This window comes from Neophocaena asiaeorientalis, unplaced genomic scaffold, assembly GCF_003031525.2.
Source record: "Neophocaena asiaeorientalis asiaeorientalis breed wild unplaced genomic scaffold, Neophocaena_asiaeorientalis_V1.1 scaffold148, whole genome shotgun sequence".
In the NCBI taxonomy this organism is placed as follows: domain Eukaryota; kingdom Metazoa; phylum Chordata; class Mammalia; order Artiodactyla; family Phocoenidae; genus Neophocaena; species Neophocaena asiaeorientalis.
This window is the reverse complement of record NW_020174050.1, coordinates 6696127-6723433: the sequence shown is the minus strand read 5'-3', so window position 1 is coordinate 6723433 and position 27307 is coordinate 6696127. Positions and strand designations below refer to the sequence as shown.

Here is a 27307-nt window from a genome sequence, read left to right as displayed (position 1 = left end):
ATAACAAAGTATTTCTAATCTTGATAATGAATAGGTCAGTGGCAGTAAGTTATTTTCAGATTTTTTAATTTTGATTATGTATTTTGAATCTGATAAAAATAAATTAACAAAGCTAATATAGCAACGTGATTGCCTTCTCTCTGGAGGCACATTTCTCTTATGACCATTCCCTCCTTTATTCTAGTCTAGGTACTCAATTTTTCATAACCAAACTATTCCAATGTTCTTATTAACACTAAATCTAAAAGTATTTTTTGGAGCAGTAGCATTTATATCAAAGGGCATTTTTTATGGTCATTGTCCTAACACCAAGGGGTATGAATTTTTAGGAATAGTCATAATTTTTTCATACAGCCAATGAATATTAATAGGTACTTACTGGGTTGGCTACCGGGAAGGATTCAAAGACAGAAAATTCATGTTTTCAACCCTCAGCAAGCTTAAAATCTAATAGAGAAGTTAAATACCCAAAGGAAAAAGAAAAACAAAATAGCAACAGCAGCAATCAAGCTCAAATCTGTGAGCATTATTTCTAACTACAGAAATCCTAGGCCAACCCCAAAATAAGGGTGCCCAAGGAAAGGGCAAATCACTGAGGCTTACTCTAGTTCCTGATTCTCCTATTCATTTCCCCAGGGTTCTTTCAGAAGCTATTAAAGAACAGACAAGAAGTTGCATAGATATGTACAAACCTGAAGGGGATTATGTAATTCCTTCTAGAGTATGAAAAAGAGCTAGTACTGAAACTGCTTTCTGCCACAAATAGATCACTATCTGAAGTCAGTGAGTACCATGTCCTTGAGAATTTATAAAGACCATTTGAGCTATTATTTAAAACAAAAGAACAAAAAAACAGTAACAGTTTTTGACCTAGGGTACTGGGGGTGTGAGGGAGTGCATCTGTACATATTAAGTAAACTGACACAGTAAATTGTCTTCCCCAGTTAATGATTTCATATCATTCATGAAAAAGATAATCTGAAGGAAGCTAACAGAAAATGACAAAAATATGGATTGCTTATTCAATAAACGGCAAAGAGTAAAAATATGGAACATCAAAGTATATAGGAACACTCTTAGTTACTGTACTGTTCTGGATAACCAAATCTGAATGTCGAAAGGCTATAACATTGCTTCAGTGTATTATCAGAAATCCTGAACACCTATTTCTTATTTTGGCTTTACATTCACAATGCTTTTCTTTTGTTATTGTTCTCCCTTGTATGAAGTTCTTTTAAATGGTAGTGATGATGTCACATATTTTACTTGCCTGAGTGAGAAATAAACGAAACAGAACCAAAGAACATAGCTGACAATTACCTTGAATATATTAAACAAAACCTTTACCTTCTAGTAAAGCACAATTTCTTCCAATGCATTTCCCTTTTCTAAGATTAAACTCAGTTTTTCCACTCTAACTATACAAACACAAAAATCCATTTATGCCAAAGTGGGATCCTATTCCATCCTAGTATCTTCGACAGCATTAACTGGGTAATTACTTTGAAAATATTATCACAAATATTCTTAAATGGTGAATAATTAAATTCTGGATTGAAATCAAAGCAAGGAGTAAGAAGAAAATAGGTACTTTGTCACAAGTTGTAACAAAGTCACTAATACTTTTTAAACACAGCTACAAGAGAACATGTATAAACTAGGAAAACAGGATTTTTAAGCAAAAGCTAAGAATAAAAATGTCTATAAATGTATTTTAAGTATACAAAAGTGAGAGCTATTTTCATGCATGAAATTTTTCAATACTATCCAATAGTCGAGGTAGAAAGAACCAGTTATGGTTCTACTACGCAAATCAGCATTTTTCTGTGTTTGCAAAAGGCACAAATTGAGTCACCCAATGGAAAGAACATTAGGAAAACTAGGATGGCTAGAGGTTAAAATAATTTACTGTTCTATTTGCTGTAACTAAAACCTGATTCCTACTTTGGCTTTATAATAAGGGTTTTTGCCCTTGTTACTCTTATTGTTCTTGTGTGTATTTTTTATTGATAGTCATGATGTTACATATGTAACTTGCCTGAGTGAGAAATGAAAGGAACAGAACCAAAAGGATCTTCTGGAGGATGGTTATGTGGAGCAGAAAGTGGCTCTACATTCTTATCTGAGGATGCTCTCTCCTCGAGCCTGTCTGCAAAAATAAGATGAAACAAAACAAAAAATAAAATAAAAACAAAACGATCTTTAAATTTAAAAGTGGCATACAGTATAAACAAAAGTGAAAATTAAACAAAGCCTTCCTGAAAAATATGAGATTCAAAGTTCATCTGTTTAAGTATTAGTGGGTAGTCCTGAGTTTAATACATATTTGTTGCTACAAAGGCGAGTTTAACAATGTAACCACAGTGCTAGATTTCACTAAATACAATTAACCTAATAACTTAATTTGGTTTGTTTAAATACCAGTTGTCTTTAACTTGTGACATATTGGATCTGAAGTTAAACCCAGATTATTAAACAGAGACATATTTGGCAAACTTTCTCTGAAAGCACATATGGAAAAAATATTGCAAATGGTCATTCATTCATAAAATAGGTAAATCCGATTTCTCAATAGCAATAAAAAGTAATTCACTATATGTTACTTCATTTTATGTTATTGTTCATTTCTCATATTACTTGGTTAAACCATTCTCATACATACAAATGCAAAGATATAGATATTTCTCTACTAAATTAAAAGTCTTAACAACAGAATTCATTTTTTCATTCAACAAATAGTTGAGCATCTAGTATGTGCCAGGCACTGTTCTAGACAATGGGCATGCAATAGCAAACAAAAAGAGGACTCCTGCCCTCATGGAGTTTATATGCTGGCATGGAAAAACGACTGATAAGCAACAAGCATGAGAAATAGAGACTGTTAAAGCTAGAGAGAAAAATGTAGAGCAGGGTAAAAGGAATTAAGGGTGCAGACACAGGTTGCAGTAATAAACAGAGTGAACTAGAGTGATTCTAACAGGTACCAGGTGAGAAAAGACTCCAAGGAGGCAGGAGTAGATACCTGGGGAAGAACACACCAGGCAGAGGAAGCGCTAGAGCAAAGGCTCGAGGGTGGGAGCAGGTCTGGTATGTCTGAAGAAGATTTAATGTGTCCTAATTCCCTAGTAGTGATTATTTTTCCCTGCTCTTAAACTCTGCACATCGCAGGCACTTTATCAGTTGAGAACTTCTGGAGTTTTATAAAATGCCTATCCTCTGATTCTTGGTAATCAAACATATGCTATTAGGGACCCATTTTGCCCTTACAGATATTTTAAACATTCCCAGGACTATACTTTTCATGTTTAAGGAATTCTATGGGTAAACTATGCTAGTTTCATTTGAGTCCTAAGGGATGGCAGGATGGGGAGGGAGAATCCAAATAGAATTAGAATTCTTTAAAAATGACTCGTGACTGTAGAGTGAAACAAAAAGCCCCAAGTTAAAGCAGCAATCTCCTAGGACAGTGCTTCTCAAATTTAATGTGCATTCTAATCACCTGGGAGTTGTTAAAATGCAGATTCTGACTGGATGGTTCTGCAATGGATCCTGAAATTCTGCAGTTCAAGAGGCTTCCAGATGACATGATACTGCTGGTCCAGGGAGCACAAGCTTGAGAAGGCAAGGCCCTAGAGTCTACAATATCCTGAAAATACTCAATTATTGCTATGGACAACTGATTCTTTAAACACCTTTATGATACAATTATGAGCTTTTATGGCTAAAACTAATTCTGCAATATCCACACGAAATTTTAGGTTGTTTAAATTTTTACTTAAGATTTTGTTTGAAGCACTAGTTAATATTTTAAGGCAACACATCTGACAACTGATTTATGCACAAATAAAATTTCCAAAACTTAAGAGGTTATTTTCAAATCCAATACAGAAATGGATAACAATGAAAATTTATTTTAGATGTTCTTTTTCAAGGTGTTCACTGCATACTTAATTCAGGAAATCAGTAACAAATGCTGATTGTACTATGAAAAAAAGCTTCTTCATATTTTCTTGTCCAACACTTGTAAAGAAGTTACTTTCATAGCAACTTTCTGAAAAAATAAGGCTGGAGAACACCTTATATAACCAAGGGTGTCTTTAATTTATTGTGGTGGGAAGCCACAATCAAACTTTAAGGAGAGGCCTAAGATTCACTGAATCACAGAGGATACCTGTGGGTTACCAATTTTATCAGGCCCTGATAAAATTATACTTATATATATATATTTGCACGTAAGTATATAGTTTATAGGTACTTAGGTCAAAATCAGGACCAGATTTCCTTCCTAAACCATCTGCATCATAATTGCCAGGACTCCCGTATAAAATGTATTTATACTCCTGTATAAAACCTGGGTCCTATCACAGACCTAATGAATCAGATTATCTGAGTAGAAGCTTGGGAATCTACGTACTAACATATTCTCCAGGTTTATAAACCACTACTGTTCCAATGGTTCCCAGCATATAAAAATGCAAAGTTACCACTAAAGTTCTTTGAATCCTCATGCAGTGATGTATTATCTCCATCTATCTATGGTAAATTCATGGTAAATGTATACACAGCACCATGTAGTTATGACAAGAGTACAAATACTATCATGTAGGGGTAAACAAATATTTTTTATATATGGGGTCCCCATAAGTTAAAATATGAAGATACTGTTCCATACAAAGTTCATTTATCCAATTATTTCACAACAGGAAACAGAATAAACTCACTATAAAATGAATCATGCTCTCATTGTTCCAAAAAACACAGGATCAATTTTTCCATGGAAGATTTTTTAAAAAAACATTTAGATTTCTAAAGTTTACATGATAATCTGGGTCCCAGGGCACAAAATAAAAGATAAACATACATATTAATTTTTTAATTATCAATTACCTCTAAATAAAAACTAACAAAATGGTATGTAGAGTTTCAAATACATAGTCACCCCTAAAATGTATTTAAGCTCCATTTTCAAAGAACTGGTTTTCTTTTCATTAGAGCAAAACTTGAGCTTGATTTGTCCAATATAAGAAACTTACCTCTTCCTGTCTTCCCAAAAGAATTGTGTGCTAAATAAAGACAGTATCTTTTCAAGAATTAGAATGGATACAGATGGCAAAAATACAGGATTTTAAAATCCTAAAATCAAACTGTATTTCATACTATCATCAGAAAATTAATATACTCTAAAAAGTTAATTCAGCAGCTTATATGGATAATGGCTTGAATAGCCAAAAGGTTAAAGAATAAGGTTTAAAAGTACAGTCTTCATCTGATACTTTTGACACTGTTCTAATATACCCGAAAAGTTCTGTTATTCTGCCCTAAAGGAACAGTGATAGGTCTGAATCAGCTTAAAATGGTGAGAGTTAATGTTTTACAACAAACTAACTATATATACAGATGTTTATATCTATTTCATACTGTGGCTTCAGAAAAAAACAGCCAACACATTCAGTAGAATATGCAAAGCAGCCACAGTCTTTAGTTTCTTCTACTCTTCCTTTTAGTTATTTTGATGCAATTTTAAACAGAAATAAACAATAAATCCACTATCAACAAGAAAACAATATTCCATCAAGTATTACTTTTAGTTAACATGTAGAGCTACACAACTATTCAAACAAATGCAACTTAAAAATTTTCCCAATGCAAACACCTGTATTCTAATTCGTGTTTAATGTATTAAATATTATGACAATTAGACTTCTGAAGTTTACATACTAATCTGGATGCTTTGATACAAAAGACCATGAAAAATACAAGCTTAAAGCTGTAAAAAATACTGAGACTGGCTTTATTAATAACGCTTAATTTCGATTTAATGTTTTAGTCTTAAATAGGAACAGGTAAAAAATTCCAAACCATAAATATTGTTACACTGAAAGCAAAAGCAAGAAGAATTTGATTTATATTTTACATGTTAAATCCCTCTGCCAGCTGGATTCAACTGTTCTCTTAAAGATCACTAAAAAACCGGTTTTTTAATCACCAGTCACTGGTATCTTGGAATTTTAGTATTTCAAAATATAATTTTTAAATTACCTTCTGGAAAATACACACAAGTAAAATATTTCCTAGACAGCACACCTTTTTGCTTTTTTTTTTTAAATAAGTAACCACATACCATTTAAAAACTAAAACCTCAAATGGCAATGTTTTATTCTGAACAATCATTACATGGGCAATGCCTATATTTTTAAGGACCATACATAAAAGTATTCAGTTTCTCACTGGAAAGCTTTCATAAGCCAAATATAAAAAAAATCTCAGAAAGGACTTTGAAAAATTGTTGATAAATATCTGTGCTGAGAAAAAAGATAAATTTGATATTCCAAACACATTGATAATTTATTCATTTTGGAAAAAGTTGATAGGGACAGAGGAACCAACCAGTAATGACCAACAATCAATTTTCATTACACCGCTAGTCTACTGAAACTCTTAAGGTTCTAGAAGAGGTCTTTTGCCCATCGGTGTAATTTAAACCCTTATCAAGTAAATCAAATATTAGATACCTTATTGGTTGTGAGTGAAACGGGTGCTAAGATGACTCAATATTACAATAAAGTCAAATCTGGGAGGAAATCTTTCTAAACTATATTCTATACTTTATTGAGTTCTTTATAAACTTTATTAAAGACATTTCAGCTTTTTTGAACCCCATCACTATAACTATCAATTATTAAGGGAAAACCAGACATTTTTCCATCTCTTTCCATGCTGTCATACATCACTTCTGCTGTTGATGTGTTTGCCCACAAAGCCCCTTCTATTTGGTTTTTTTCATTGCCAGCTGAGAAACCTGACAGTTTAGATATAATTTTTAAGTGCTGGTTATAGAGCAATAACCTCAGGAGTCAGAGCCCAAAGACTTATACAGAAGGTGAGAAAAGCAGAGGTGACATTTATGGAGTGCCCAGACTCTTTAAAGACATTATTTAATCTTCTTGACAACCCTATGAAGTAAGCATCATTATACCCAGTTTATAAATGAGTAAGTGAAACAGCAGTTAGGTGACTTTACAGAGGTAAACCTAGTTAAATGACTTGGCCAGCTATCAGAATTCACGTTTTCTGGTGCTATGTGCCAATTTCAGTACACTGTCCTTGTGACAGTGATTTCAATAGCTCGGGGACCATCTAGGCAGTTTCCCAAGTGGCTGAGTTGCTCCATGTCTGACCTTCAGATAAAATCCCTCCTGCATTTGGATAAAATGCAGATAAAATCCCTCCTGCATCATTTGGAACTTAGTATCTTTCCATATCTAATGCTGCAATGAAGTCTGAACTCTCTTGGCATACACATGTGTCTACAAACACATACACAAATTACACATGTAATCAGACCTTAACGTTTGAAAGCAAATAGCTGGTTAAGAGTTTTACATGCTAAATCCAATTTTTATGAAGTTAGGTATACATGAATATTGGTATGCCATTCTTGCCTATGCAAAGTAACTAACACTTGGGTGTCACTACAAATTCTAGGGAGCTTAGAATAACATTTTTATAAGGCACAAAAAAAAATGTGAATACTTTACCCATTCCATAAATTGATTTATTTTTTAAAAACAGTGGGGAAGGGAATGTTCACCCAAAGAGTAGAAAACACTGATTTAGCAAACCTTAGTTACTATCCTGGTCAGAATACATTAAAATGAATATCTTAATTTTCCCTTTTGCTTTAAAAATAATTCTGTAAATTACAAAGATTGGTTACCCCCTGTATCTCCCTATCATCTCCCTAAAGGAAAGAGATATTTTGCTTCCTTTTTTAAATATCTTGCTTTGGGGACCACTCAACATAAATTGTAGGAAAAATGCCAAACAAAAATGTTGTAGTTTAAAACAAATTTTTTTAATTAAAAAAAAAATGTGAGATTGGTTTTACCAAAGTCAACAAACCTTTATTAAAGGCTCAGAACTCATTTTATATCTGCATTTAATCAATTTAATTTTTCATAATCATATAACCAATATGTAAAATACCAATTTAAATTCCAAACAACTATTCTTACATGAATTCAGGGCATTTACAAACTTTATATAAAATATATACCAATTTGGAACAAAGTACTTCATCTAATTAATGTTCTCATAAGGCCAGTTACCTAAAATAAAATAGAAAGTAGGAACTATACCTAGGGACCATCAAGACCCTCTTTTCACATGCAAAATGGGGAAACACACTGGGCACACACGTGCACACACACCCCCCCAAGACTCAGAAACCTGACAATTATCTATAGACTCCAGGAGTGAGCTTTTTGCTACTGTTTTGCAACCTCCCCAAAATACTCCATACATACCTTTTCCAAAAAATAACTTCTAAAATATGTGTAGCGAGACTTGACATATATATTAGGTAGTTTAAGATAAGGCAATGACTGTAAGTAAAAACATTGAGATATCTGATTTAAAATGGAAAAGAATTTATTTCACTTTTGCCATACCAGGACAACAAGGCAGCCCGTTTATGTCACCACTCATTAAAGGGACATTACAAAACATTAACATAATGTAGTAGCCATGTTTTCTTTCAGGCACTTTCAAAGGGCATCTCAGACCCACAATATCTTCTACTGAGTGTGCAAGAAAACAGAGCTGCAAAATGATTAGTAAGGCAAGATACTAATCCCTCCCTTTTTATTTGAGCATTAATTTTCCATTTTTTGGAGATTTCTGAATTAACATTCAAAGATATGCAGTATTTAAGTGCTCGGAATCAGCATATTATCAGCAATCGTGGGTTTAACAGCTACTATCAAGCAATTGATTTCTAAAGCACACAATATAGTTTGATAGTATATGTAAAAGAAGATGGCCTGAATTTTGCCCTCAAATGCACAAAAAGAAATTTCTCTTTACCATCCCAAAACAGTCTTTGGCCTTGCTGAATAATTATAGAGCTGTTATTTTACTGTGAAGCAAAATAAGCCTTCAAGTGTCCCTTACTTGATCTTAGAAGGTCAAATTCTCTGTCCAACAGTTCCTCTTCTGTTAACTTGGAGAAATTATCCTCTCCAAAAGGATTCCACCCTGACATATCAGGTGGGTTACTGATGTTCTTCTGATTTGTAATATTTGCAACTGCCTCTTTATCAGCAACTGACCTAGAGTAAAAATTGAGAGGAAAAAGGAGGAAAAAAATACATTATAATTGAAAATTTTAAAGTTTCCTAGTTCATACTTTATAAATACTTGGAAAAGCAGATCATTTGATTACGATGGAGGTGGCAGTAAGGGCATGGATTGGAAAGGAGACCACATGGGATTTGAATCACCTCCATAAAGGTCACTAGCCGTGTACCCTTGGGCAAGTTCCTTAACTTCTCTAGGTCTCAACTTCCTTATCTGTGAAACAAGAGTAGCAGTATCTACCTCATAGGGTTACTGAGAAGATTAAATGATTTAGTACATGTAAAGCAGAGAGAACATAAATAAATAAATAAGCACTCATTAAATATTAACTATTATTTATCATAGTGAATAAACCTTAAAGTGAGAATCAGTTCCCATATCAAACAGTATCACTCTAAAATCACTACTGAATAAGGTGATTTTATGTCCTGGTTATGCTGAGAGACATCACAATAATTTTCCTTTTGACAAAGACATTCTCTACATAGCTACCAACAAAAGGTGAGCTGCTAGAATTGCTTTATGAATTGCCTAAAACTAGAGGAGGGTTATTTTCTATATAATAAATTATTCGTGGTGTTTAAAATATCTACAGTCTGGGGCTTCCCTGGTGGCGCAGTGGTTGAGAGTCCGCCTGCCGATGCATGGGACACAGGTTCGTGCCCCGGTCTGGGAAGATCTCACATGCCGCCAAATGGCTGGGCCCGTGAGCCATGGCCGCTGAGCCTGCGCGTCCGGGGTCTGTGCTCCGCAACGGGAGAGGCCACAACAGTGAGAGGCCCGCATGCCGCAAAAACAAACAAACAACAACGACAAAAATCTATAGTCTGGAGCCTAGGACTACTGGTTCTATGAAATTTATCCAATAGGCCTCTTGGCTTTTAATAGAAGATGAGAGTTTAAAGCCTTCTTAACCTAAGAATACCTGGGTACCTCTCCCTCAACCCAGCCTGGAAATACAGCATAGGCACGAGGCAGTATAACAAAGTTGTCAAGTTCATTTAACAATTCAGATCCAGATCTTCTAACACTGGTAATGGAGGGAGAATCTCTATGTGCTTCTAAAGAAGTATCTCAATTTTGCAAGCCTTGACTCATCCCCTTAAATTCACCTTCCCCTTGGGAGCTCACTTCCATTGCCACCACACAGATCTTGAAAGGGAAGAAAGGGCAAAAGTTGCCCATTTAATCCCCTAGCCCAAGCCCCTTCAGTATAGTTGAGCCAAGAATGGAACGTTTGAACACTCACTGAAAGCTAGAATTGCCAACTAGTAGATAGTCTTTCTAGTAAATATAACTCAGCTATCTTAATAATAAATGTAATTCAGTTTAGAACCCACTCTAGGAATGCATCAACTGCCTCCGTATGAAGGAATCCCATCTCTAATTCCAAAACTACCTTCAAGGACTTTCCGAGTTCTAGAAACACAGATAAGAGAGGTTAAAACTCAAAGAGAAATGGGCATGCCCCTCCTGCCTGTCAATGATCGTTTTACAACTTTAGAATTCCCGATCTGAATCATCTTCCTCCTGTTCCTGGAATGAATTTATGGATTCTTCTTCGTAGACTGTAACTCAAGGGGGGGTGTCACCTTAACCTACACTTCAAACACGTGTTAAAATATGTCTGCAAGTTCTTTGACACTCCTCCCTTCAAAGGGTGGAACCAAATTCCCCTGTCCTTGAATGTGGGCTAGATCTAGTGGCTCAATTCTAACAAATGAAATATGGTGGAAGTGCCAACGTGTGACTTCTGAGACTAGATCATAAGAGGCATCAAAGGTTCCTCCTTGCCCTCTCTTTTGGACCACGTGTTCTGAAAGAAACCAGAATAAACAATTCCTTGTTCAAAACAGTCTTTGATTTTGGCAAAGAGAATACTCAAGCAGCCTTTTAGAGAGATCCATGTGACAAAAAACTGAGGCCTCCTGCCCAAAGCCATGTGAGTGACCTTACAAACAGATCCACCAGTACCAGGCAAGCCTTCAGTGGACTGCAGCCCCAGCCAATATCTTAACTGTAACCTCATGAGAGACCCTTCCCTGGTCATAACCATACAGGTAAGCTACTCCTAAATTCCTGATCCAAAGAAAGTGTGTGAGATAATAAATGTTTATCATCGTTTTAAACTACTAAGTTTGTCAAACAAAGAATGTGTTTTAACATATAAGCTAATAATTTTCTTAGCCTTAAATGCTGCTGGATGTTGCTAAGCCTTATTTGCAAATAGCAGTTAGCAGAATTAACTGATGGAAATGGAAAGAAGGATGGAGATGCAAAGGGGTCAGGAGAGAGGACTAGTAAGAGAACAAAGGGAACTCTAAGATGGGCTCTAAATTAATTCAGGAGCCACTTAGTGACTCTACTCCATGATAACACCCACTGCCACAATAATTTCCTTTGTATTCAATGGAAAAATACTTGCCTATTGGCACTGTAAGAGGAGTCCATTATGGTTCCAACCTGAGCTGGAAGTGATGAAGTGTAGGACACTAAGGCTGGTGAGAACTCTTGAGGGGAAGTGAGATATTCTGGTGATGCCTGTTGTTGAGACTGCTGATGTTGAGCTAGCATTTGCTGCTGCAAGAAAGCCTGCTGATACTGCTGCATCTGAAACAAAAAATGCCGTTATATAAAACAATGCTCAAGGTCACTAAAGCACTGTCAGCATTGCACCTATTTACTATGCTCCTTCCTTTTCACACTGGCAACAAAATCAGAAACCTGAAAAACAATTTTTATCTGAAGGAGCGGCTCGCTATTAGAAAACTACAAGATGAAATAAATCTAAAGGACTCCCCTGGTGGTCCAGTGGTTAAGACTTTGCCTTCCAGGGCAGGGAGAGCGGGTTCGATCCCTGGGGGAACTAAGATCCCACATGCCTGGCGGCCAAAAAACCAAAACAGAAATAAATCTATTTAAGAAGTTGTTTAACTGGACTTACTGCGGTGATCATTTTGTAATATATCCAAATATCGAATTATTACGTTACCTCAGGTAGACAGTTTCAGGTATACGAATATAATCTTATGTCAATTATACCTCAATTAAAAAAAAAAAGGAACTGGAAAGTTAGCGTCACCTGGCAGGATTCAAAAATTCTCCTTTAAATAGTTTAATAAAAAATGATACGGTAGTTTAAAGTCACTTGGTATAGCAGTTGCTGTAAAAAGAGGTCAAACTATTCTCTGAAGCAAATGCAACTTTCCTTTGGGTTTCTTTTCTTTTCTTTTCTTCAGCAGACATTTGCCAAATGAGAGAGACATATGACAAGAGATCCTGGGTAACCAATCATCTCCTTATACTATCAGATAAGATGTGCCAGATCCACGTTTAGCCCAATGTAAAGCTGCTTGAGAATACATATCTGGCTTTGATCAAATACATGTTAATAAACTAACGAGTTGATCCTGAATTATTAAATTCTGAATAATACAATTCGTACTGTGAATTCCAACACTGGAATGTATACTCAGAGAGAAATCTCTAGAAATTACATAACGCTTACCATTGTAGGATACTGTGATGCAGAAGGTTGCGGCTGATATACTGAATGCATTAAAAACTGTTGTTGAAGTATCTGTTGCTGTTGCACTGCATGTTGATACTACAATTGGAAAAACAAACTCATCAGTATTACTCATGCCTTTTTTGTGCGAGAACCTTTTTTTTTTAGGTATTGATCTTACCATAACAATGACTTGGGTACTCAAGAGTCCAAACACTAATGTAAGATACCTATAGTCAGTAAGTGACTATAACTTAAATCAGCTTATTGGAATTGGTTTCAAAATTATCAATGAAACATAACAGATTCAACTAAAACCATCTCCAGCACAGTTTAAGGATGTCTGGAAGAAACCTAAACCTAAACATGTTTACCAGCTGATGAAGACCCCTGAAGTGACTTGTGTCCAGGAACCATTACAGTAAATTCCCAAGATCCTCTGTCTCCCCTTCAATGATATCTTCTGGCCATCCAATGGCACCCCTATTTAACTATCCTCCACTCTGGGTCTATCAGTCAAGACCAGAGGACGGGGTACACCCATGAGAAGTAGCATGCATATAATTGGCTCAAAAATAGTTCAGGAAATGATGGAAGGATGATGATGACAGTCATTAAATTTAAAATAGTTTAGTGCTAACTAGAGATGCGCAGGTTCTGATGAGGCAAAGGACAGACTAGAACTTAAGGTCATGTTTTTCTATGTCCCTTCCAACTGTAAATGCCAACCCTACACACATACACATACACACACACACACCCCCAACAAAGGCAAAAAAAGAAAAAATAAGAACAAAAACCCAAGACAATATTACTTCTAAAAGTCTTAATATCACCTTTCCAACAATAACATTATTAGTCTATATATATGAACTCAAAATGTAACCTGAAAAAGATAATATTCATCATAAATTGCAGTACTTATTTGCAATGCCAAATGACTGGGTGAACATCGTTTGCTTCATAAAGCCACGATACAACCTATTACAACAGGAGTATTCTTGAGTAACTCACAGAATGCAAATAAAATATATATTCTTTTTTGTAATTTTTTTATTTATTTATTTTTATTTTCGGCTGCGTTGGGTCTTCACTGCTGTGAGCAGGCTTTCTCTAGCTGCGTTGAGTGGGGGCTACTCTTCGTTGTGGTGCTCAGGCTTCTCATTGCAGTGGCTTCTCTTGTTGCGGAGCGTAAGCTCTAGGCACGCAGGCTTCAGTAGCTGTGGCATGTGGGCTCAGTAGTTGTGGCACACGGGCTTAGTTGCTCCCTGGCATGTGGGATCTTCCCGGACCAGGACTCGAACCCGTGTCCCCTGCATTGGCAGGCTGATTTTTAACCACTGCACCACTACAGAAGTCCAAACTACATATTCTTTTAATAATCAGGAAACTGAGCAAAATGTTTACTCCAATCTACAGTTCAAAGTACCCATGATACAAAAGGGAATTCACTGCTACTCAAGAGCGGCATGAGTTCCACAACAGTACTTCTGTACCTCAAGTAAGGAAAGAATCACCTGCTGCATATAAGCGTCCTGAAGTAGCTGCTGCTGCTGCTGAGGAGGACGCTGCTGCAGATGAAGCTGCTGCAACCTCCAGTCTCCCTGCTGTAACTGCTGAAGTACTCGATGCTGCTGTGGAGGCTGCTGAGTGGGCCCCTGACCCAGTGAAATCTCAGGGCCATTTCCAGGTCTCAGCGCTCCTAAAAGAGGTTTCCGAAAACTTACATTAACATACTCATGACATCAATAAAATGGCTGCATTTCAAAACACGCATTCCAATAATCATTAACCAAGGCATTCATATCCCCATCTTATAGAAACTTCCATGTGCGTATAGTCTAAAGGGATTACTTACTATAATAAAAGTACCCATGAAAGTTAATTTTGTCAGTTACCACTCGTGAACAAGTCAACATCTTAGAAACACTTAATTTTTCACACTTCATCTCTCCATGAACACACCAACCATGCCAATTTGAAATGTTCCACATTTCTCAACTGTATGATGCACCATCATGAGTCTGCATCTTTGCTGACATGATTCTCTGTCTAAAATGCCACTTTCCACCCACTGCAACTCTTCTTACCTTTAAAGTTTATCTCAAATCTCTCTTCCTTCTTCCTTCCTTTAGTGCTTCCGCTCAGTTTATAATGTTTCTTTTTGCCTTGCACATATTAATTGTTTACATGGTTATTTCCTAACTGAAGGATGGGGTGAAGACTTATTTATTATTTCTTTTAGTGCCCCAAAGAACTTTTTACATAACAGATGTTCAATAAATGCTGCTGTAGTGAATCTACTAACACTATCTCCTAAATAGGCATTTTTTTATAAGCTTTATAAATTTTACCATAGGAAAATCCTATGAATAAACTTTTGAAATAACCGAAAAAGGATGAGACAGACAACTTCAAAAAAAGGAAATTCAATATACTATAATTTCTATATTCTCTTCCAACAGGTTACCATAAATTCAAATATGACTCTTTAACCCTAAGGGGAGAAAAGGACGGAGAGTGCAAGAAGAGAGAGAGAAGGATTCTTTTTCATCAATGTTAATGTCTTCAAACCTCCACAGGCCTTAAGAATATACAATGCAGAAAAGACAGTCTCTTCAGTAAGTGGTGCTGGGAAAACTGGACAGCTACATGTAAAAGAATGAAATTAGAACACTCCCTAACACCATACACAAAAATAAACTCAAAATGGATTCAAGACCTAAATGTAAGGCCAGAAACTATCAAACTCTTAGAGGCAAACATAGGCAGAACACTCTATGACATAAATCACAGCACAATCCTTTTTGATCCACCTCCTAGAGAAATGGAAATAAAAACAAAAATAAACAAATGGACCTAATGAAACTTAAAAACTTTTGCACAGCAAAGGAAACCATAAACAAGAAGAAAAGACAACCCTCAGAATGGGAGAAAATATGTGCAAATGAAGCAACTGACAAAGGATTAATCTCCAAAACTTACAAGCAGATCATGCAGCTCAATATCAAAAAAACCAACAACCCAATCCAAAAACGGGCAGAAGACCTAAATGGACATTTCTCCAAAGAAGATATACAGATTGCCAATAAACACATGAAAGAATGCTCAACATCATTAATCATTAGAGAAATGCAAATCAAAACTACAATATGAGATATCACCTCTCACCAGTCAGAATGGCCATCATCAGACCTACAAACAATAAATGCTGGAGAGTGTGTGTTGAAAAGGGAAGCTTCATACACTGTTGGTGGGAATGTAAATTGATATAGCCACTGTGGAGAACAGTATGGAAGTTCCTTAAAAAACTAAAAATAGAACTACCATACGACCCAGCAATCCCACTACTGGGCATATACCCTGAAAAAACTATAATTCAAAAAGAGTCATGTACCACAATGTTCATTGGAGCTCTATTTACAATAGCCAGGACATGGAAGCAACCTATAAAAAAAAAAAAAAAACACTCCACAGGCTTTAAATTCAACACCTCTACGAAAATCGTTTTATAATTATTTCTAATTCTTCCAATTACAAAAAAATGGCATGTTCATTTTAATTATTCTTGAAAATGTTTATAAAAGTACAGGAAGAAAATTAAAACCATAACTCCGCCACACAGACATAACCACGATTAGCCTTTTAAGTGTATTTATTTCCAGTTGGAAGAGTATTAAAAAGTTCAGCTCCTCAGCTATACATTCATCTTTTAAGGCCCTGATGTCTAACTGGAGAACACTTTCAGCTGCAGGTGAAGCCCAATCACAAGCCAATGAGCATCATGCAATAACTCATGGAACTCACCTCTCACCTCACAAACCGTGACTTCTCTTTAGTGTTATCAAGCTGAATAGAGCTCCTTGTTTCTCAAGCCAAGCCCACAGAGCACCGGAGAACTCCCAAAAAACATCACTACAATCCTACATGAAAACCATGCTTCCGAGTACATCATTAAATCCTCATACTATTATTCCCCATTTTGCAAATGATGAAATGAAGGCTCAGAGAAGTTCAGTAAATTCATGAGTTAAAGACAAACGATAAACTGGAAGAAAATATTTACAATATATTTGGCAAAGAATATTCAGACTACATAAAATCTTCAGAGCAATAAAAAGTAAATAAAAGACAATCTCATGGAAAATTGCAAAAGACAATTCACAGAAGAAAACAAATGGTCAGTAAACAAGAAACAGTACCGTTAATCAGGAATATTAAAATAAAATCAAAAATGTTTCACCTGTCAATAGGGAAACATTTTTAAAAAACCAGTACTATCAAGTGTTGGTAAAGACAAGGATGAAAGGACACTCACACCTCGTTGGTGCTGTAGTGTAAATTTCTGAAGTCTTCTTTGGATGGTAATTTGGCAGTATCTGAATAATTTTAAATGAGTGTACTTTAATAGCTTCCTCAGAAGAATGCTGACATGGAAATCAAGTGTTCGTTATATAGATGTTTACCACAACGCTATTAATAATAGCAAATGCTGGAAATAACCAAAAAGGTTTTATAAACTACTGTACATTCATATGATGGAATACCACATACCTATTAAAAACTACATGGTAGATCTATATGCACTGATATGCAAAGCTCTCCAAAGTATATTACGTTTTAAAAAAAATCAAGTTGTAGAGAACTATGTATAGTATGAATCCATTTGTGTTTAACCCAACGTGGATTATTTATATCTGTGTATATGCATGCAAGAACATAAAAAAGGACTAGGAGGATGTATACCAAACTGCTGCTAGTTTACTCTGGAAAGAAAAAGAATGGGGACTTCTACATTGCTCTGAATGCTATTGTATTGTATGAATATATTTTTTAAATTTATTCATGTGTTACTTTTTTTTTTTAACATCTTTATTGGAGTATAATTGCTTTACAATGGTATGTTAGTTTCTGCTTTATAACAAAGTGAATCAGCTCTACATATACATATATCCCCATATCTCCTCCCTCTTGCGTCTCCCTCCCTCCCACCCTCCCTATCCCACCCCTCTAGGTGGTCACAAAGCACCGAGCTGATCTCCCTGTGCTATGCGGCTGCTTCCCACTAGCTATCTATTTTACGTTTGGTAGTGTATATATGTCCATGCCACTCTCTCACTTTGTCCCAGCTTACCCTTCCCCCTCCCCATATCCTCAAGTCCATTCTCTAGTAGGTCTATGTCTTTATTCCTGTCTTACCCCTAGGTTCTTCATGACTTTTATTTTTTTAGATTCCATACTTTTTATATAAGATTTAATGAGAAAAGCAATGCTAAGAGATGTACAGGGCTTCCCTGGTGGCGCAGTGGTTGAGAGTCCGCCTGCCGATGCAGGGGACACGGGTTTGTGCCCCGGTCCAGGAAGATCCCACATGCCGCAGAGCGGCTGGGCCCGTGAGCCATGGCCGCTGAGCCTGCGCGTCCGGAGCCTGTGCTCCGCAACGGGAGAGGCCACAACAGTGAGAGGCTCATGTACCGCAAAAAAAAAAAACCAAAAAAACAGAATAGCATCTCCAACCCAAATACTGAATGCTTACCATGAAACAGAATTCTCCTAGATACCATACACCTTGTTATTTACTCTTTATAATAGGCAAAATGGCTGTTTTCCCATTTTACAGAAGAGAACAGTGAGGCTAAGAAATGGTAAAATGGGAATTGGACATAAAAGACTTCAAATTCCCCTTTTGTTCCCTTTTCCCTTTCCCTATTCCTCCATCAGGTATGCCTGATCACCACAGGCTTATGTTACATCAGATAACATAAATGTCTTCCCTGAGCATATACTTTACCTAATAGTAGTAACAGTAGTTAATAGTGAACATTTCTTAAGGACATATTATGTGGCAGACATTATAGTATGCAGTCATTTAATCTTCACAACAGTCCCATTAGATAGGTACTAGTATTTTCATAACACATATTACTAAAAAATAGGAGAAATAGGACTCAAATCCAGGTTCTGAAGACTCAACATGTAGGCTTTTAACCATTAGAGTATCCTAATTTAAAACATACTAGTTGAAAACACTTTAACGTTAAAGCTTTGTAAGCCTAGAGTTTCAAATTCCTCCTTTCCAATACAATATAGAATTTTCTATACTCTTGAACTTTAGTATCAACCTCGAACCCTACTAGTCGACGACTCTAGAGATAAGCAGGTTGTGAGCTTTTCATACCATACTTTTACACTGCCCGTACCTTCCTTTTGCTGACAACATTAGGAAAACAATTAGGTGGGTTTATTAGACAATAGTAGCCTTATGTTTCTTAAAGCACTATGTGACATATCTGCTTCACAACAGTAAGTCTGCCAATAATTTACATTTCTAGGAAATCGAGCTATAAAAGGTTTATGTAAATTAACTAAAAAGAAGACGAGGTTGGCAGAGCTGTATCACCTTTTGGTCTGTGGTTACTGAATTCACCAGGAGCTGGGACTTTAACAGGTATTGCTGAACTTTGAATGGTCAGCACACTAGGAGTGGCAGTAGTAGAATTCGCCTTTGGTCTCTGTCTTGGTGCAATTGAGGTTTCTGTTGGTCCAATGGTATCTGTTATTCTACAACAGAAGAACACATGTCATTCCAAATACTGGGATCATTTCTAACTTACTATTTGTTCTATAAAGGAGCTATTTCAACAGATGCATATTTATTATTATTGATGATCATGTTAGTCCTCTTGGCTTCTTCCTAAGTCTCATTTTCAAGTACTAAATGTTTAATGAAGATAAGAAAGTAAATAAAATAAACCTAACCAATTTCCTCAAGCCAGATTGCTACCACTTATAGTCTGCCACCGGAGCTGGCAGAAAAAGAGTATAGAATTGCTCTTAAGGAGATAAAATAAAGGAAGCAAACAGAAGTCTTCTCAATAAGGTTTTGGACAAAACAGAGCCAATTCCCTAAACCAGTCAGAGAAACAAAAATAAGAAACAACAAACAACAGTCTCCTTTAGCTTGGACTCTTGGCTTAAGAAAAAAAAAAAGAATAGGGCCTAAGGCATGTAAAACAAAAGAAGCCAAAACTTTTAACTGGTGGAGCTATCAGCTCACATTCAGCATCTTGAATCTCTAACTTTGCTTTACTTAAAACACTGAATGGAAATTATATAAAGGCTTTCCCACTAGGACTTAGTTTAGGCCACAAATGTGAGTGGTCAAGTGGAAAGCAGTTTTGAAAGCAAGAGACACTAAATATAATTCAAGGAGACACAGACATTTGCTTTTCTCTTTCAAAAATAGCCAGGAAAAATCTTTAACTTACAGATTTATCAACTCTGCTTTCTATAAATTCAGAACCAAAAACTCGAATACTTCTTAATAGGGTCTATGCTTACTTTTCAAAAGGATTGCAATAAAATCTCTTTATCAAGTTCCCTTAGCACATTTTCAAAATGATCTGACGCTTAAAAGTTTTGCATACATATGATTTATCAAGTACACATCTGCGGCATTTAGAGGAAGTCCTATCACAACTGCACAGAACTCTACAGTTCTTTCCTCTATCTGGAGATACCACAAGAGGGAGCCCTCTCAACAACTATCTTTCTCAGAAAGAAAGGATGTGAAATTGAATCAAAAGATTTTGGAAGATCATAGAAATGCGTTGTATGTGTGCTGTTTTCTAAAAATAACATTTATGTTTTACACGGGATGGGGATGGTACAAGTCATATGAAAATAGAACTAAAAGGCTATAAAAAGATCCTGTATACATGTAACCAATTATATCTCATTTAATCTAATTATTTATTGAGTTCAAATTATGGATATGGCACTAAAACCAATGCTGTACTCCTTAAACTCAAGCAATTTGGGGTAAATATTGTATACAATCTTTCTATTTGCCTACCCATTCTTCATTAAGTGGGTAGTATATAGGCCAGACCTCACCCTGCCTTGTTCCTGTTCTAAATAGCTCCATAAAGGATTCACAACACACGAGCAGGGCAAACCTCTAAAAAGCATATTAAAAGTTCTGCAGACTTTGTTTAGTCTATTGTTTCCTAACTTATTTCACTAATGTACCAATATCTATTATACAATTACTGATATCCAGCTTATAGGGCTCAGTCTTCAAAGAATTTACAGCCTACCTAGGAAGATATGGCACATGTTCATGAAAATATAATAAAATACAAGACAGAAAAAGTAACCAGCGCTAAGCTAATACTGTCAAGAGTTTCATGGAAGAGTAATTTTACCTTTAACCTGACTTGGCTAGAGAAGGCGCAGGTGAGAACTGGAGGTTAAACATAAATATGATTTCATCAGACAGTAAAAGAAAGTAAGCGGTCTATGAAGAAATGGGAGGAGAATGCCTGGACAGATTCAGCAAAGTGAAAATACAAACTTAACTAAAATGAAAGAACGAGTAATTACTGACATCAACACTGCTACTGCAGCTTCCTTTGCACTATTGTAGCAGACAAAGAGCTGGTTTTTTGCTTCCTTTCTTTTCTTTTCTGCTGACTAGCCTGAACAATCTTCCTAAAATACACTCTCTTCTCTTAAAATCCCTCAGTGTTTCCATCTGCCAGGGCAGTGATTCTCAACCCTTCCATCTTTAAGATATAAATCACGTAAGTTTCACATGTGTAACAGTCCCAAGAGCAGATGCAAATTTTGGGGAGGTGGATGGGGGGTTTTAAGAAGTGAAACAAAAAGTGCCACTGACTGAAGGCAGGGCAGGCAGATAATATCCATAAAAGCTTTAAAACATGTAAATAATGATACTGGCTATTTAAAGATTCCCCCTCCTCCCCTCTCTGGAAATATGCCTTTTACATGGAAAAAAAAAAGATTTACAACTTTTTAACATTTAGAATTTTTCAACTTCTTTACTGATACTATCAATAAAAAGTAAACTTATATTATTGACCAATAAGCACCAATGAACCCTATTTTTTTAATATACATAATGTATAGATTTAACATACTATGAATATCACTGTGAATTTCAGTTAATTATTTCGTTAACTATTTCATTTCCTTATAATTGTATAGCTGTAACTTGTGTCATGGTGAAAAGATATTCAAAGCATTTCTGTTCGGTTGACTCATGCTTTTTAAAAAAATTTGTATCCACTTTCTTAAAGATTTAATCATTAACAAAATAATTATTTTAAAATATAAGTAACAATAAAATTCAACTGACAAGTCCTACAATAATTCATAATGACCACTCAACTATAACAGCAGTTGCTAACTACAGCTATGTCATGGGTAAGACAGTCAGTCATGCTGGATTCCTGCAAGTTAGACGTCACATTACTCCTTCGTCTCTTACTCAAAAGAGTATTTTAAATTTAAGTGAATGAAGATAATGTTTTTAGAGTGATGCCATATTTTTTTAAAAAACTAAGTCATTCTCAAGTGATATTTCAATAATTTACAAATAACAGATTATTTATAACACACCTGACAACCAAGTTCCAAATAGTAGAACTGACTGCAAAGTTGAAAGCTCACCGGCCTAAAGGCCAAAATCCAAATTTCTCAGCATGACATATAAACAAAGTTGCTCATGACTGATATTTACCTACCCCCTCCTCTTCTTCATTTCTCATCACTCCTGTACATGTGCCCTTATTATGCCCCAGCCTTGTAGTTTCACAAAGGCTGTCCTCACCGGCAATGTTTGCCTGCTATGGTTTCACTGCCCATCATTCCAAGTGACTAGACTATTCATCCTTCAAGAAAAGAGTCCAGCAACTCCCACCGGATTCTTCCTGTGCTCCTGTCTTCTTTCCCTTCCTCCACCCTCAGAGCTGCCTGATATCTATCAAGGTGTGACTGTTCACCCGTCTATCTTCATTTGGATCAGAGCTCCTTGGAAATAAACACTGCTGCTTTTTCTTTGTGGTCTCAGTATCTGTATCTTGCATGCAACAAGTGCGTGACAAATATTTTTTATGTATTTTATGTCAAATAAAATACTTTGCATAAGTAAAATACAACACAAAAAACTGTGACCAAGAAATCTCCCCAAATGTAATATTACGCCTGTCTGATAATCTAAAATACAGTCCTGCTTATTAACTTTTAAACTCAAAAAAGAAAGCACGAGAAAAATTTTAAAAATCAGTCATTAATTCAATCATTAGTCAGATTTAGGTCTTAACCTATGTAATTCATATCAAACATTAATGTAGTAAAGAACTATAAAAATTATTTAAGGGCTTCCCTGGTGGCGCAGTGGTTGAGAGTCTGCCTGCCGATGCAGGGGACGCAGGTTCGTGCCCCGGTCTGGGAAGATCCCACATGCCGCGGAGCGGCTGGGCCCGTGAGCCATGGCCGCTGGGCCTGCGCGTCCGGAGCCTGTGCTCCGCAACGGGAGAGGCCACAGCAGTGAGAGGCCCGCGTACCGCAAAAAAAAAAAAAAAAAATTATTTAAAACATTATATTTCTTTATCAGTCTTAAAAGTATTACCATTATAACCACTCATTATAAATTATACATAGCTATTTTTTCTTTCAGTAAATTAAAAAAAGTCATACTAGCTATTAAGTAAAACATAAAATCTCATAAATTAGTTGCCATGTGATGAAATGACAACTCTCCCCTGTAAAAGGACCCAGTGTAACATCAGCAGTTACACAATCACTTCGTGATTGCTGAGAGGGAGCAGTTCAAGTGCGACTGCTGTCAAACCCTGTTATATAAGAAAGCCTATTCTGTACTTGCAAAAAGGAATACGACATACCACATGCAATAAGGAATACGACACTTTTTGTGGGTGAAGATGATATTTAATGAATGACACTTGCTAGGATTAAAAACAAGAACTGTCCTCTTTTTTCCTAAATGCCTTTTCAAATTTCAGCATAGTTTTGCCTACCTGGCTTTTATTTGGCTTTTCCTAGAAGCTGCTTCACTAGCAGTCATCGGTTCAGGAAGAGCTGAAGGAATAGGAGAATTCTTGGAAGAAAAAATAAAACTTTTCATTTTAGTTTTTATTTCAATTGCAGAAAGCTTTACTTAAACACTACAGATACATTCTTAAATTTTAAAAGTATTGTCTGTGAGACAATCTCTTCACCTCAGATATCTATAAATTGTTCACATATATTTGCAAATATCAGTGCATGTTATACAAATGTCATTTTCATATTTGTGTTCCACAAAATTGTTCACACATATTTGCAAATATCAGTGCATGTTATACAAATGTCACTTTCATACTTGTGTTCCACAGAAACCCTTGGAAAATAAACAGAAAAACATCGTTATATCCACTTTACAAATGGGTAAATCTTGGGTATAAAGAATTATATTACACTTGTAAATCAATGACTATTTCACACTCTTTGGAAGAAGAAGCAAAACACCAAGCACATGAATACCGTGTTGTTTTACACACTGCAGGTAATTTTCATGACACTGCTTGTCAAGTCTAGAAAACAAGAGGAGAGGCTTCACTCATTTGTTTATCCTCTATTATGTTTGGCTTATAGTAAGTACTCAATAAATGTTTGCTGAGTGAAAAGCTAAAAATTCAGGCAAATGTCAAATAAAGCTACTTTCATTACGAGAATGTTAGTAATGACTTTCAGCTTCAACCAAGAATATATTATATTGACATAGTAAGAACTTCAAAAAACAAAAAGGTACCAAATTCCTTCTTTTTTCTCAGTGGGGTGGATTAAGTTATACACAAAGGAAACCTATAAAACAAGTCAGGCCAGAATGACCTTCGCAATGTTGAGAACAGCTTAAAAATCACTGATGATTCTAGACTTCTATTAAAATTAGCAGACTCGCCATATACCGTTAATCTGATGTAGTTAAGTATGCAGACACCAGATACATTCAAAGCCTTTGCATGGTAATAGCTATTACCAACTCAGCTTCCCTGCACTAGACACTGGGTTTTACATTTATTATTTCTAATCCTCATAATTACTATCCCTGTTTTACAGAAAAAGTAACAAACTATTAAGCAACTCCCCAAAATATACAAAATCAGTCACTGATTTGAACCCAGTTCTCTGCATTTACAATGCCTATGCTCTTTATGCCAAAGGTAACCAAACTTTAGAGTGCTTAGTGTCTCAGTAATTTTTCATGACACCCGGCCCCACCCTGCTCCCCCAAAATCTAACAGTCCTGTTTTTGCAACAGTTAGGCCCAAACAACTTAATAATAGTAGTTTGTGCTGTATCAGACAGAGGTCACTGTGTTTCCCTCAAATATGCAAAATATCCTGCAGTGCCCTCAATCCACTGTAGCTCCCCAGAGCACCACAGTACATAGTTTGGCAACTGTAGCTTTGTATCAAAAATACTAATCACAAACATACCATGAGACCACTTGTCTTGAAACAAGTAACTCTGAAAGTATATATATCCGCACAGATAAAATGGATTTTAAATTCATATCCTACTTGCAAAACTACTTACATTGATGTTGGAGACTGGACAATCCTTTTTGGCAAATTTAAATGCAAAATATGACACTTGAAATATATCGGGTCTACGTTCTGGATCTGGTTCAAGCATGAACCCTGCAAGAATAGATCAAAATGTTAAGATGTTTCATTGAACACGGAAGCAATTAGGGGTACATTAAAAGGATAAATATATATATATATTTATTTATTTATTTATTTCCATTCTAAGAGCAGTGATGATTCCAGCAAACTTTGTTAACGTATACAGAAAATATTAGAATTGCTATTTTATACAATATCCCAAACTAAAGACAAACCAGTCCTAGAACAGTTCTGTACTGAAAGTATGAACGACAAATATGAGTATTTTTCTGGGACCCTAACGCAAAAGAAAAAGTGAGTTTAGTAAACACTGGGGAATTACCCAAAAAAGTTTCAGGGCTGTAGTAGGGGTCCTTATTTTCACTATTATCTAAAATACCTCTACTAATTTTTAAGTGCTCCTAAATCATGTAAGAGAAGACTAAACTTGTATGCATTATAGTCTGTTTAACAAAGTAGTAGAGGGTTGGCACTATAATTTTCCTAAAACATGCTTTCTTCCCACACTGATGATAGCAATATTCATCACAGTTCTGTATTTCAACATGCTATCCACATCCTGTTCAGAAGTACAAGCATAATTTCATGGTTCTATTATGAACAGATTTCACACCAACCCTACAGCACTGTTTGGAAGGCCTGACCTTTTTCCTAACCAAAATGACCACTACCACTTGTCAATTTCTTGAACTACTTGTTAGTTTACAATTTCACAAGAAGGCTGACATTTATACTCAATTACATATGTAAAAAATCCATATTTTGTTAAAACAGTCTTCATATTCTAACGCTGCTTCATTGATTAACTCTAAGTTCTTATCTTATTCAAATAATTTTTAAACCTATCTGCAATGTAAAATTTACAGCGTTAATTAGATAATATTCTAAAATTTACTAACAAAATTATGTACAGAGGTATCAAGGTATATAAACAGCTAAATTAAAATTATAAATCAAAATGAATTCAATCTACCTTTCAAACTTAAGTAATATTTGAACAAACAATGTGTAATACATCTCCAACAGCATGATAAATTTATTTGCTAAAAACATGGTTGTTTGGCAAGTGACACTAAGCACATACAAAAGTTTATTTGGGAGATTCTGAACTCGGTTTTATTATATCCTGCATATCACTTGATTTTATATACTTAAAAAGGCTAACAGATATCACTTACAAAATTGATATTTTACTATTGTATCACCATTGTTAGAAATAACTCAGAACATTTAATTCTAACATTTATTAATGCATATTCAACTTCATTCAAATCCAGAAAAGATCTGAAAAATCTACAAGGTTTATTTCATCCTCCAAAGTTATATTTTATCTTGATACCAACAGATATTACATGTTTTAAAAGTAACAACAGTACATGATATGGGGATAAATTTAAACAGACTTTTACCAATGTGGGTAGAACTGATAACATCTTATAAGCAAACAAAAGGACCTCTAACTCCCCTGGCTCATGTTTCCATGTGGGAATACATCTTCTGGAGGCACTTCCGTTTGTCGAACTGTACTGATACCATTTATGTGACATAACATCAGCCTAAAAGGTCATGACTAGCATTTATTTTAGTAAAGTAGAATAGAAAATATTAGAGTACATTACTGTAAGTATAAGCAATGTTTCAAGAAACTTGTTTTATGTGTATGTATATGTAAAATGTATTTTTTACCATGGATCACTGTCAAGCAGTTTGAAAACCACTGTGCTAGTGACCTCTATTAGTATAATACAGTCCTCGCCAAGGGAAAGACAGTGATTTGTCTAATTTAGACTAGAAAAGAAGAAATAAGCACCCACACGTGTCCATCTCTGTTGCTCTTTCTTTCAACAGTTTACTCTCAGGACATGTATGTTCTCTACAGAACCGTGTTTTGCCAAGTGTCCTACTTCTGTGGAAGCAGTCCATGGTTTTCCAACATTGTCTATGACTCTGTGAGAGTATATTTGGGGGTTGTATATGCATTAATAGGCCCATTTGGCTTCGGAGTCCCTTCTGCAGTCTGCTTTGTCATTTTATCTAATGAGATCCTGTGCCCCATCTCTAATTTGGTTCTAAATTCAAAGTATAAAGAGGCTGAAACCCACAGTAGACCATGGTTACATTTTTATCTCTGAATATTTTTATATTGAAGCTTATCAGCCGTTTA

The 27307-nt window shown here is 35.6% G+C and overlaps 1 protein-coding gene across 1 annotated transcript in view; it reads right to left on the bottom strand.

Annotated features, from left to right (window-relative positions):
- BMP2K (BMP2 inducible kinase) overlaps positions 1-27307 on the bottom strand; it is a 121283-nt gene that overhangs the window by 14681 nt on the left and 79295 nt on the right. The window contains exons 11-18 of the mRNA XM_024754097.1: positions 25052-25155; positions 23491-23570; positions 19047-19207; positions 14164-14348; positions 12647-12745; positions 11564-11748; positions 8953-9110; positions 2039-2149 (exon numbers count right to left, since the gene is read on the bottom strand). Coding sequence (XP_024609865.1) covers positions 2039-2149; positions 8953-9110; positions 11564-11748; positions 12647-12745; positions 14164-14348; positions 19047-19207; positions 23491-23570; positions 25052-25155 — 1083 coding nt within the window. The remainder of the gene's footprint in view (positions 1-2038; positions 2150-8952; positions 9111-11563; positions 11749-12646; positions 12746-14163; positions 14349-19046; positions 19208-23490; positions 23571-25051; positions 25156-27307) is intronic.